This window comes from Danio rerio, chromosome 20 (assembly GCF_052040795.2).
Source record: "Danio rerio strain M-AB ecotype USA chromosome 20, GRCz13ab, whole genome shotgun sequence".
Taxonomy (NCBI): domain Eukaryota; kingdom Metazoa; phylum Chordata; class Actinopteri; order Cypriniformes; family Danionidae; genus Danio; species Danio rerio.
The window spans coordinates 24,734,293-24,747,447 of record NC_141040.1 but is presented as its reverse complement, the minus strand read 5'-3'; the positions used below and the strand labels follow the sequence as shown (position 1 = coordinate 24,747,447).

The following is a 13,155-nucleotide window of genomic DNA, read 5'->3' as shown; positions in this document are numbered from 1 at the left end:
TAAAATCTTACTCGGAAACTGGATTTTACACATGAATTTCAAGAGTTCACACTTAGTTGATGATTGATTATAAAGCAGGAGAAAGCCCTGAGTTCATAAGACCCTTGAGCCAGGGGCTCCCTCCTATTTGCAAGGCGAGAGGGAACTTTGAGCTCAGGTAGATCTTGAGAACTCCCCTGCTTATTTATGGCTAATGACAAATTAGGGGTTTCAAGAGAGATATACCTCTGGCTAAGAACTCATCTATGGTGCCAATTTGGTTTGGTGAATTCACTTACTGTATGTTGCATGTCTTTGGATCCAATGAAAAAAGTGTTGCATGCAGAACTGTTGCAAACAATTTATTTGTGTTGAATTTAAGCAAACAAATTAAGTTTAATATTGTTCAACTTAATTTGTTTGTTTAAATTCAGCCCAAATAAATTGTTTACAACCACTTAACGTAAAAAAAAAGAGTAAATCCAAAGAATCATATTTGAATATTTTTTTTCAGTGTGGTTAGAGGAAACTGGGGAACCCGGGGGAAACCCATGCGAGCATGGGGAGTACATGCAAACTCCACAGAGAAATGTCAATTTTCCTGGTAAAGACTTGAACTATTGACATACTTGCGGTGAGGCAACAGTGCTAACCCCTTGGCAGCGTACCGCCCTATCTAAAAAAAAGGGGAAAGAGTAGGGGTGGAAGGGGGGATTCTTCAAGACAAAGATAACTGAAGTAAGAAACTCTGGTTATTTTTGGTGACTTAGAAATTATTTAATTGATAAATAATGTGCTAGCTGATGCAGGACCAGCTGCGATCAATCATAAGCGTGATCCTCAAGAAAATTTTTTATAAATAAACTTCACTACAAGACAAGGTTACATTTCAATTTCAACAATATTTTTTAGTGTACGTAAAGTTAATATTTAAAGGTGACATTGGATGTCACTTTTGTAGCTTTTTTTGGATTGCTTTAGGCTTCAGCTGTATCTGTCAGCTCAGAAAGGTTGCATCAACTTTATAAACTGAATGCATTATGTGCCATAGGTTGAATTTCCAGCTAGTTTAGACATAACTTGTTAGTTCTTTACATAAGCCCGCCTCCATGCAAACTATGGTCTCCACCCTCCTCTCCTCCCCTTTTTGCAAATAAATAGCAAAGCCATGTGTTTTATTTGGTTACTGATAGCAAACGCCACATAGTGATGCAACGATTAACCGATTTTACTATTAACCACACTTTAATTAGTCATGGTTAATTAATCATAGGGGCTTCTCAACAACGTGCTTTTGCACAAAACAAAACAGCTGCAACTAAAAAAAGTTACGCCAATCAAGCGCTAGTGTGAAGTTCCGAGCTTGTACACTAAAGACTAAAGGCTCATACACACCGGGTTGCTTTTCGTTTGCGTTTATCGTCAACGTTTTCCGAGACGTTCTTCCGGTTTCAAACGCAAACGATTTTAACTGGCGTTGAGCAGGAGTATGTAAAATCACTCCTTGACGTTAGACAGGGCAACACAAATTTAAGCTTCTGACACACGCTTGTAACACAGAGGAAGACACGCTTGTTGTTAAAGTTACAGGTCATTCGAACAAGCATGGATGGTTCAAGTAGCAGCTCCAGCGATGAAGAAATGATTATTGTTCACCAGTGCAATAAGCAGCTTTATGTTCATATCGACTTTAGGCATCTTCTTCAATGTGCGCTTGCATTGACAGTGTTGTGCTTGATCGCATCTAAGTGATGTTTACTGTAACTTCAGCAGCTCCGTGCACATGAACAAAAGTGCCTATCTGATTGGTGGAGGTTTTAACGTGGCGCGTCAAAACAAAAAACAAGCATGAGGCATTTCTTTAAAAATTAGGCTTTTCCATTGGCACCCTTTATTTAGTCATGAAGCATTAAACGTCAACAAAAAATGCATTCTTGTGTGCACGGGACCTAATTTGCTTGTTTCACGCGGCCGCCATTTTAAAGAACCAAAGTGAGGCTGCAGTGGGAAGAAACCTGAAGTATTGGACCAGCACTACAAACATTGCAGTAACATGCTGTGAACTACAAACCTCCAGCTGTTGCAGAGATTTCAAAATGCAGAAATGGTGTAAACATCACTTTAATATCATTCAGTAAGTTTAGTTTAAACAATTAATAGCAATTTAGCATCAAACAACATAACAATCTCTTTAAGAATAATATGCTCAAGTGTCCTCCTAGGCTTCAGTTCATGGCACTAGTTAAACACCTTGGGAAAGCTTTCCTGCTTTAGCTTATGTAACCCGATGAGCGATAAAACCCTGCGGTCCTCTGTAGGCACACCCTCGTGTTGTCTGTAATAGTGTTGTCCCAGTACTGAAGTTTTAAAAACGTCCATTTCCAGCTAACATTCAAGCGCCGCTGAGCGCGTACATAAACATCGCTGATTTACCATAGTATTCACCAGTGCTCATCAGTTAACCACTCTACACCCAGTGCAAACACAGATACACAGACACTGGAGTGTCCATGAAACAGCCATGAAGATCAGTCGAATAATCAAGCAGATCGCTCGTCTGTGTTTGTACTTGGTAAACAGCAGAGGGTGAAATGATGACCTTCTCGGCCAATCACAGTCATTTCTGTTGAGCATGTGAACACAATGGCAAATCAGCGCTGTTTTAAGAAAGCCATCAACAGTGCCTTAAATGTTAACAGGAAATTGACATTTTTTCTTTTAATTTAGTATCTTGACAAGTCTAATATAGTGAAAGAATCAGTTCATTAACTCGAGTTTGATAAATGGCATCTAAAACGTGTGTTTGGGAAAGAAAACTAACTAGTGCCATTTCCCTTAACCTAGCTGAAAATGAGGTCTGATTTCCCTTTTATTTTCACCATTCATTCTGAACGGACCTTCAGGTCACTCGGAAGGCGGTGAAATTATAAATTTGTGTCACTTTCTCTTCGCTGATAAGGTATACAGTCAGGTACACAACATTCCAATGTAATTCCCAACGATACTTCCGGGTTTCACCGCAGCCTCGATTTCGATTTTAAACATGGCGGCCGCGTGAAATCAGTCTATACCACGCACACTGGATTAACTGTGGATGAGGCAATAAACTAAGGGCCATTTACGTATTGTGTCTTTTGCTCTCACAAGTTCGTTATTGACATTGGAGGCACTTGCCTTTGCCCGCATATTGGGATTGACACCCACGCGGTGCATGAGCATGTCACAAGACAAGGACTGGACCGAATAGCCTTATACTTTTCTATGTAATAAACACATTTCTACTCCAAAGAGATAAACAAAATTAAAAATACCAAACATTTTTATAATATAGTTGATCAAAAGAAAGTGGTTCTGCAGCCTTTGACTACATTTGTTCTTTTTACAAGGGAAATACTTAGCTAATGAATAGCTTAGATTTACACTAATAATAATAATAATTATTATTATTATTATTATTATTATTATTACACTAGACAAATGTATTTTTTTATTTATTCTTATCTTTGTTTATTCATTCATTGTTGTCATCTATTTTCAGTGTAAAATTATTAGTTATGATAAAACTTTTTTTTTTTCACTTATTTTTAAGTCCAAGGAGAAATGGACTATTTTAATGATATTTTGTGCTGTATTAATTGGTTACTGAGCAGCAATAACTTTAAAATATAAGAAGTTTTCATGTGATTTTCTAAACCAGTAGTGTTTTGCATAATTAATTGTGATAACTGTGAAACCATTATTATTCCTCAAACTATAATCTATTATAACCTATAATCGTTGCATCCCTAACGCCACCTTTAGTTCACTTGTGTCTAGAATTAGTTCATCATTCTCTTGAGTGCAGAGCTGTTTGTCAGTGTGATGTTGGGGTTTTCACACTGTCTAGGACGCACTGTGCAGCTGAGCATTTTTTAAATCCAGCAGTTTCACTATGTGTAGATGTTTGTTTGACTACAATTTTAATTGATAATGGCAGGCTGTATTGATTAATTTTAAGCAAATTAGGATGATAATACATGGTTGAGCTTCTCCCCAACCTCAGATTTTGTCATTATAATGTGGAAACACAACAAAAAATGTTCCAGCTTCAGAAATTGATCTGTACTTAGTATAATTTCAAATTATGAGGAATTTAATATCAGTAATTACTGATATAGTTTTTTTCCTATGCCACAATCAAGATAATATTTTGATATCTAAATTTCTTCCTTCGTCTTAAAAAAAAAACTATTCAATATATTAATATATATATATTAAACATGCAGTGCCCATACAAAAAAAAAATCCCTATAATGCATATTTACCTAGAAAAGAATGAACGTGCTTTAACACCCCAAGGTTTATTTTGAAGTGTATATGCTTGATTTGGCCTGGCCTGAACGAACACAGTGAAGATCAATGAGGTCAAGTTTGCTCTCACCTGAGCCCAATGGAGTGACTGCAGTCAGCAGAGACAGATGAGCGATCCGCCAGCTCACAGCGCACAGGAGAACAGTCACATTGGATAAATCACCCAGCCTCTCCATACCCTCCACCTCCAGGACACAGCTGTCTCGTGGCTCACAGCAAAATCCTCCTGCACGATCCACAGGCCAAGAGCAGCTCCAAACAGCCTGAGACAGAAAGGGTGCAAACAGCATGAGATGTTGCATTTGCTGTGAAACCTAAAGGGACTGTATTAATCACTTATTCATCACAACCATCAGTGCCGTCATTTTGTCTAATGAGTGTCATAAGACATTATCATCCATTATTTTCCACTTAATGTCTACGAGCAGCATCTGTGGCGTGCTGTCAGTTACCGCAGAGAGTAATTTCAGTTCATCCGTCAAGAAAAAGCCAAGCACATGTTTTTGTTTAAATATGTACATTCATTTTTAAAGAGACAGACCAGCTCAAGATGAAAACTGCCATACTTTACTCATGCGTTTGCTGCACTCTTTTCTTTTGATAGTAAAATGAACAGACCAAAAATGATGGCGGTGAGATAGCAGCAAATAAGAAAGCATCAGATAATAACAATGTAGACATTTGTGTTACTTCAATTTGCACAGTTTAGCTGTTTAAAGTTCCTTAAGATGTATGTATTACATCAGGGGTCATTTTTTTCTATTCTAATACACTACTTTATCATTCATTCATTTTCTTTTTGGCTTAGTCCCTTTATTAATCTGGGGTCGCCACTGCGAAATGAGCTGCCAACTTATCCAGCATATGTTTTACGCAGCGAATGCCCTTCCAGCGGCAAGCCATCAACTGGGAAACATTCATACACACTCATTCACACACACACACTACTGACAATATAGCTGACCCAATTCACCTGTAGCACGGTTTTGGACTTGTGGGGAAAACCGGAGCACCCGGAGGAAACCCACATGAACATAATACACTACTTTTCCAATGATTTTCTATGTCTGTTAAACTCACGTCTTGCATCTTTTGCGAAGCTCGCACATGATCACTGCGTTTTTAAAATGGCATGTGAAAACAAAATAATTTCAACTTTTACATGCAGCATCACTCATTAATGTCAGTTCCAAAGCAGTGGACCAATCAGAAGAACTCTTGAGGTTGGGTACGCATTAGGATGAAACCTGGCAGAAGAGGTGATTTTTGAAAACCCATTCTGAGGGGTGCATCTTGTGTTTTTTAGATGCAAAAATTAAAATGGCAATGGTCCATTCAATCTTCATTTCTTGAAGAATGATTAGCGCTGGATGGAATTGCTATAAATATTTTCTGAAACATGAATTCTTGTTCAAACTGTCATGGAATTTCAACTTAAACATAAAGACAGTAGCTTACAGCTAATGGCATTTCATTTTACCACAACTCTGCCAGTGAGAGTGGTTGAGCTCAAGCCCATATACACCACCAAGGGGTGTAAATAGAAACAATGGTCCCAGCATATTTGCTGTTGTACATTTTTCATTTCTACAGCTTTCGACAATTCAAAAAGAACCACGTACTGATAAATAATGTTATGATAGCTAGTTATAATTGAATTGTCTCTTGTTATAGTTACAGTTATGAAAAGCTGAAAACTTTCATGGGATAATGAGATGAATGGTCTATAGCAGGGGTGTCCAAACTTGGTCCTGAAGGGGCGGTATCCTGAAGATTTTAGTTCCGACCCCAATTAAACACACTTGAACCAGCTAATCAAGCTCTCTCTAGGTATACTAGAAACTTCCAGGGAGACGTGTTGAAGGAAGTTGGAGCTAAACTATGCAGGACACTGGCCCTTCAGGACTGAGTTACACCCCTGGTCTATAACAATAGAGTCTTGAAGGAGTGGGCCATGTCAGATACTAGAGAAAATGTGTTTAGTCATAAGATTGAAAGATAAAAAATTGAAATATGAGGTGATGTAAAATTTTGTTTTGATTCGGTTAGGTAGAAGCAACAAACTGTAACCAAGGAAGTTTATATCTTCTTAATGAAAATTTTGTCATTGTTTTGGAGCACACTATTTACTATTTATTTTACTATTTTACTATTTATTTATTACATTATATCTTGGAAAAAATACCAGAAATTATTCAAACTACTGACAAATACTTCATTCAAATCTTTTTGGTAAGTAGCAGAAACAGCATAACTCGAAAATGGTTTTAGTCTGTTCCTCCAACAAGGGCTCAATGGATAGGAATTGTAAAGGAGTATGGAGATACTACTGTATGGAGAGACTGACTTTTAACCTACAGTAAGATTTGATTAAAAAAAGTGCAACAAATACTGGCAAAATTGTTCTGAGTATGTCGTTGTAAACAATTTGTGATAATGTACTTCAAATGTATTATGACTTTATTTTGTAACCCACATGACAACTGCTGTTCCTTGTTTTTGTTTCTATTTTTCTGTCATTTTTTCTCTTCTAAATAAAAAGTAATACAATTTAATAAAAACATAACTAACATATTGATAAAAACGTCTAAAAACTTTCTTTTGATTTTACAAGATCTATAAAACTGCAAAATATGCTTGATGTTACAGTCAACGTCTTTACCATCGAGAATAAACAAGAATTTCCCATTAAGTAAAGGCAAATTGGAAATATTCCGAATTATTGGAATTATTCATTATTGTGATCCAATATTAGGTTTGCACTTAAGGATGAAATGATAAACATTTCAGGTGAAGGATAATCTACTTGCATCCAAAACAAGTGTTATTATCTTTGTAGCATGTGTTTTATATACACATAGCTGCCGATTGGTTTGACATTTTAACACACCCACTAAACAAGAGACTAAATTATTAGTAAATGACTTGGTTTTTCTGCACAATGAATATCTGTGACAGTGTTACTTGACAATGTTACTCATGTTACCCACTGATTGACATGATTTTTATCGTCTTTAAAATAATATATGTATAATTTAATAACAGACTGATAAATGTTGTTAATAGTGCTACAGTGAATCTTTGTGTAAAACCCAATGCCATGTGAAAGGAGGCTGCAGAACTTAAATTATTATTAACTGAAATATCTAGAAATATCTACGTTAATAATAATTTAAGACAAAATATTAATTATAATCAAAATATTAAAAGTTTATTAAACCTAAATACTTAAAGATAAAATATTTTACATTTACATTTAATTTTGCACACTAAAGATATCAATGCAGTTAGTTGCTGTTAATTTATCCGGTTTAGGGTGTTCTTATGTGAACAGTTTTGTAATACCCATCTTTATAATGTTGTAAATTAATTTAAGGATATGAGCATTTGAGTACAAAAAACATAAGTATACATACAGTAAGAGTATGCAGACATAAAGAAAGAGAGAGACACTGACTGACTGAAGATGACAAGCTTTATTTCAGTCAGCTTCAAATTCACAATCAGCTTCTGATTCATTTGGTTCATTGGTGACCCTCACCAACATCTGTGCCTTCCGGTGACCCTCACCGACACTATTATTTACTGGTGACCCTCACCATCCCTCAGTCTCTCACTGGCTGTGGAGACTTGCATTAAACATCACCAGCCGCAGAGGGTTCTTCACTCTCTTCCACTTTGGCATAGCAGGAGCCAAATTTTTGCCAAAAATGGAAAAATCGTCTTCTCAGACGCCCAAGTCGCCCAGTTTTTGGTGGCTTTGAGCTTTAAAAAGAACAAACACATGACAAGCATGAATATGGGTGACTAGCATTCCACAATACATCAATATAAACCCATGTGTATACATTTATTGGGGTATATATGAGGTATGTGAGCAGTATCAGTCTGTGGTGTGTGTTTGTGTTCAGAATCTGTACCTGGTCTCTGTGAGAAGCACCTGCTGGACACACTTTTCAGGAGTGAAGTCCCCTCCCGCCTCAGACACACTGTCCCCCTCCTCAAACACACAAAGACCATTTTTTCAATCTCTCACACATAAATCAAAATAATCATCTATCATCGTTTTCATCAGTTTAACACCATTCTGATTCAATTCAAAAACCCGTCACACACACAGATGGTCTCATTTGAAATAAACTCACTGCTGTGTTTGTGGCAGATGCTTGAGGGTACATATTGGGCAGTAGATGTCTGAGGTTGTCCAGCATGTACTCCGTGAAACTGATACACATCTCCTCGTCCTCAAGCTTTGTGGGGCCTTGAGGAACACTACACACACACACACACACACACACAAACACACACACACACACACACACACATAGCAAAAACATGTTACATTAATAAATGTACCAGACACCCATCTGTCTATTGTGACTGACAGCTCCATTTCACACAGACTTTAAGTGATGTCATAATGTACAAACACCATCAGCTGAATACAGATATACAAACACTTACTGAAAGAGGATCGGCCCAAATTCTATGGACAGGTTGGTGGTGGTCATGCGGTTGGCATGACTCTTGGCAGCCACTCTGGACAGGAAGAACGTTAGAAAGCAGAGGATGTTGTAATTTTCCTCTGGAATGGTATCCAGTATTTTCTTCACTGCCTTGTGACGTTTGCTAAGTCTGAACACTGCAAGATAAAATATTTCCAGAGTTGAACAATTTGATAAGTCTATTTTGATGTGGAGCAAGCCCACAAAACCTTTACTTACTCCTGAACACTTCCAGCAGTTTAACCATGAATGGCTCTGGAATGAGACCACCTGGAAGAGTCCTGAGGAAATGTTTCAAGACGTAGGCTGAGGAATGAACATCCTCGATGTTCATCTTTGGGAAGCCTCCACGATCAAAACATTTCCTCAGTTCATACTGGCGCAATACTGTACCACCAACCCTGAACAGGCCTCTGGTACTGAGGCCTAAACACATATTTCACAAATACAGGCTCAGCATACGTGACAAACACTTGGAAACACTGTCAAATGCCAAGCCAGCACTCACCATGCTTCTCGAGGAAGCCCACCAGGTGTGTCAAGGCCAGAGGAAGCCCCTGTCTCATCTGTCCGGTCTTTCTCAGATGTGACAAGGGAACACCGAACAACTTGCTCGGTGCTTCCTCCTGCACAAGGAGGGTTAAGATTGAGAAATGAGAAAGTGATATACATACAGCTGTCTAATGAATGTGAATTATTAGTAACTATGAGTGTACATTTAAACATAAAATTATTAATATTATTAGTATTAATTTTCTCCACACACACACATTAATTCTTCACTAACAGCAAGTATTTGTGAATTACTAGTAGGCCTAATAGTATGTGTGAATGTTTATACTTACACACAGGGATAAAACTCCCATTATGGGGGTTTTGCCGAGCAACCAAATCCAAGGGGTGTCCAAAGCCGTCAGTCGAAGTCAGAAGAAAAGGGTCGTTACCGGGAAATCCAAAACCGTATCCGAGTGTCAAAGTGAAATCGCAAATCCAAAGCCGTAGTCGAAGTCCGAAAAAAGTGTCAAAAACCGTGAATCAATAATCGTAAATCAATCGAGAAATCGCAAACCGCACAAAACCACTAACAACAACCAACGCCAGAACACCCAACAAAGAATTCTAATAAAGTACGTGCATATAACCCTGCTGCAGCTCTCACGTCATTGGAATGCGTTCTATTTAGAATCCGAGGATTAGCCTCTAGTTTACTAAGATGTCCATCACTAAATCATTAATATGTGTACATATCAACATTGATTAACTGCACATACATGTATCATAAGCTGAAGCGTGTTTTACAACGACGAAACGCGCTTCAACTTAAGATCCGTTACAATTTGTTCAGCCTTGCAAACAGTTTAATGCGCATTGTATTAAACCCAGTTTGCAAGGCTGAACAAATTATACAACTAAAGATAATAATTTTATTTATTTTCTGCCAATAATACTTTGTATATAACAACATATTAATTAAATAAAAAATTAACACCACGTTGTTACCCGTTAAAACCCGTTTAGCACACTTTGCAGTAAATGTAATTTAGTGTATTTTACGTAAGTATATTTTAGAAAATATATATTTAAAAAAATAATAATTATAGGTATTTTAACTTTATTTAAAAAGCTAACGTTAGACAGCTTAAATAGGTTAAAATTCCCAAAGTAATAAAAATAAGCATACTTTTGTTACAATTCATATTTTAAAGTTGTAATACATTTAAGTTATAATTATTTTAATATTTTTAGGGTTAAGCCACTCCATTAATCAGAAAGTGAAATACGTTATGACAGAAATGCTCCCGTCATCAAACCTTAACTGTCGATTTATGTGGACATTAGGTGAACATATCCTTAGGTGAACATTAGTTTTGTCTTTAATTCTTATTTTATACCCATATATTTTTTAAATGTTAGAACTGTCAAGGCTAAGTTAACATGAGCGCGTTAGCCTTCTTAGCCAACAGCATTTATTAGTAAGCTTATAAGCACACATTGAACATTACCGATAGAGAGTGATTCATCAGATCCTGTAGGTCGATAATGTTGCGTGAAGAAATCATGTTGCCTGAGTAAAGTAACACAATAACATAACATTACTCAATCTATAGCTTAAATCTCCTCACGAAACTCCCGCTCAGAGTTAATCACAACTGATAATAATAACGACAATCTTAACAGCACGCCCCGTGTGGCTAAAATCCAACTACAGTGCAATGCATTCTGGATCCCATTGATTTCTGTAGGATTATTGTATCATAAACTGACTTAAGAACAAGAAAACGGAAATGTTTTCTTGTGGTAGCTTGTTGATACCCTGTCACTTACGGATGAGATGATTCATTTATTTCATCAGCTCCACTTTATGGGGATTTACTAGAAACCAGAAAAAAAGGTTGCGAGAGCAAAACGTTTATTTCACACACAGGCTAAAACTGCATTTTATCATTATCCACACAATGGAGCAAAACATTATATTGGGCAGTGGGTGATTCAAAATATGAAATGAAAAAAAAAACATTATTAATTTTCTTTTCGGCTTAGTGCCTTTATTAATCTGGGGTCGCCACAGCGAAATTAACCGCCAACTTATCCAGCACGTTTTATGCTGGATGTCCTCCCAGCTGCAACCCATCACTGGGAAACATCCATACACACTCATTCACACTCATAAACTTCAGACTCAGGGGTGTCCAAACTCGATCCTGGAGGGCCGGTGTCCTGCAGATTTTAGTTCCAACTTGCTCCAACACATGTTTCTTGACTGCCTAGTAAGAGCTTTGCTGCGTCCGAAACGCATATGTCCGAACTTCATTCATACTTTTCACATTCATACTGTATAGAACGTACTTTTCTAACGGCCGAGTAGTACGTTTAAATTCAAATGCAGTACCTGAGTAGTAGGCGGTTTCGGACGCAGCCCTTGATTAGCTAGGCCAGCTGTGTCCGATTGGGGTTGGAACTAAACTTTGCAGGACACTGGCCCTCCAGGACCGAGTCTGGATCCCTTATTCAATTTACTTACACCACGTTTTTGTGGCAGGAAACCGGAGCACCCAGAGGAAATCCATGCGAACACAGGGAGAACATGCAAACTTCATACAGAAATATCAATTGGCGCAGCCGGGACTCGAACCAGCGACCTTCTTACTGTTAGACCGTGTCGCTGCGCTACGTAAAACATATTGGCACAAACCTAAAATGGCATTAATAGTGGCTAAAAAAACAATTAATTCTCTTCCAGCAGGTGGCGCTTAGATAACTGCAAGAGTAACAGCATTTCCTTGGTTACAGCTCTATTAGGACAGAATGTACTGTAGTATGAAGGAATCACTGAAGAATCAAATGAATGAAGAATAAAGCTAACATTTGTTAAAATGACTGCATCACATGCTTTTCCGTGCATATTCTGCCATTTCTGTGTAACCCTGCAGTCACCTGTGCTCAGACTGTAAAAGCCTCATAGGATTCAGCATGTCTCTCCGTGTGCATCTGTTCCATGACTTTAGACTTCTCTGGTCTCTGTTCACATTTCCCTTATAGACTTCATAGTATACAAAGCACATACATGTATCATAAGCTAAATCGCGTTTTACAACGATGAAACGTGCTTCAACTTAAGATACATGTAATTTAATCAGCCTTGCAAATGTTTAATGTGCATTGTATTAAACCCAGTTTGCAAGGCTAAACAAATTATAAAACTAAACAGAAGTAGTAAAATAATTATATATATATATATATATATATATATATATATATATATATATATATATATATATATATAACAACATAATAATAAAAAAAGAATATTAACACCACATTATTACCCGTTAAAACCCACATAAAACTGCTACAACACACATAAACAAAGTAGTTGTAGCAGCAGTTTATATGCAAATGGAAATTCATAGAGGGCTAAACTGAAACCCCGATCAAAAATAAAAATTGTACAGTTACATTATTTTGCTGGTCGATCTGTGCATGCCTAGTTTTCAGGAAGCAGGTCATTCAAATGATGTTCAAGCACCATTTTGAGCTTGAACATGCCCCTGACCTATGGCTTCGATGAACTCAACAAAGAAAATGAACCAGAGAATATTTTCAAGTGCAAGTTGGTGGGGCCCAAAGGCTTAGCAACCGGGGGAAACACACTTTTAGAGACAGACCAGTTAGAAACAGGTAATTAAGAATGTAAACTTTTGGATTTCATACAGCTGTCCCCCACACTTTTAAAATGTACACTACGCCACTGGGCCTCAAAAAAACCCTAAAATAAATCTTTTATTTCATAGTCATCTTCCTTTTGTGTAAACGGGCATTG

At 37.3% G+C, this 13,155-nt stretch overlaps 2 protein-coding genes across 4 annotated transcripts in view; both read right to left on the bottom strand.

The window, feature by feature from the left end:
* Positions 1-12,034, bottom strand: part of LOC147832200 (uncharacterized) — a 241,579-nt gene extending 229,545 nt beyond the window's left edge. For both annotated transcript variants that reach the window (XM_087298134.1, XM_087298133.1), the window contains exons 1-3: positions 11,857-12,034; positions 10,838-10,899; positions 4,400-4,592 (exon numbers count right to left, since the gene is read on the bottom strand). In XM_087298134.1, coding sequence (XP_087154260.1) covers positions 4,400-4,592; positions 10,838-10,899; positions 11,857-11,932 — 331 coding nt within the window. In that variant the 5' untranslated portion in view covers positions 11,933-12,034. The remainder of the gene's footprint in view (positions 1-4,399; positions 4,593-10,837; positions 10,900-11,856) is intronic.
* si:dkey-219e20.2 lies at positions 7,787-10,225 on the bottom strand. Of its 2 annotated transcripts, XM_087298118.1 has the most exons (7): positions 9,680-10,209; positions 9,343-9,460; positions 9,054-9,260; positions 8,794-8,971; positions 8,475-8,601; positions 8,250-8,329; positions 7,787-8,094 (listed from the first exon to the last, which is right to left on the bottom strand). In XM_087298118.1, exons 1-7 carry the CDS (start codon positions 9,698-9,700, stop codon positions 7,965-7,967), a joined length of 861 nt encoding a protein of 286 aa, XP_087154244.1. In that variant the 5' UTR covers positions 9,701-10,209; the 3' UTR covers positions 7,787-7,964. The 2 variants fall into 2 exon arrangements, with proteins under 2 accessions (XP_087154244.1, XP_087154245.1); XM_087298119.1 differs by lacking the exon at positions 9,054-9,260 and having other exon boundaries at positions 9,680-10,225.
* Positions 12,035-13,155: the final 1,121 nt, after the last annotated feature.

What these genes read in the sequence shown, in the direction of transcription:
- si:dkey-219e20.2 (XM_087298118.1), bottom strand. Translation starts at nt 9,700, where the DNA reads ATGGGAGTTTTATCCCTGTGT. An exon ending in ACTGCTGGAAGTGTTCAGGA is followed by an intron (nt 8,972 to 9,053) that starts GTAAGTAAAGGT and finishes TTTATCTTGCAG; the next exon opens with TGTTCAGACTTAGCAAACGT. An exon ending in TTTGGGCCGATCCTCTTTCA is followed by an intron (nt 8,602 to 8,793) that starts GTAAGTGTTTGT and finishes GTGTGTGTGTAG; the next exon opens with TGTTCCTCAAGGCCCCACAA.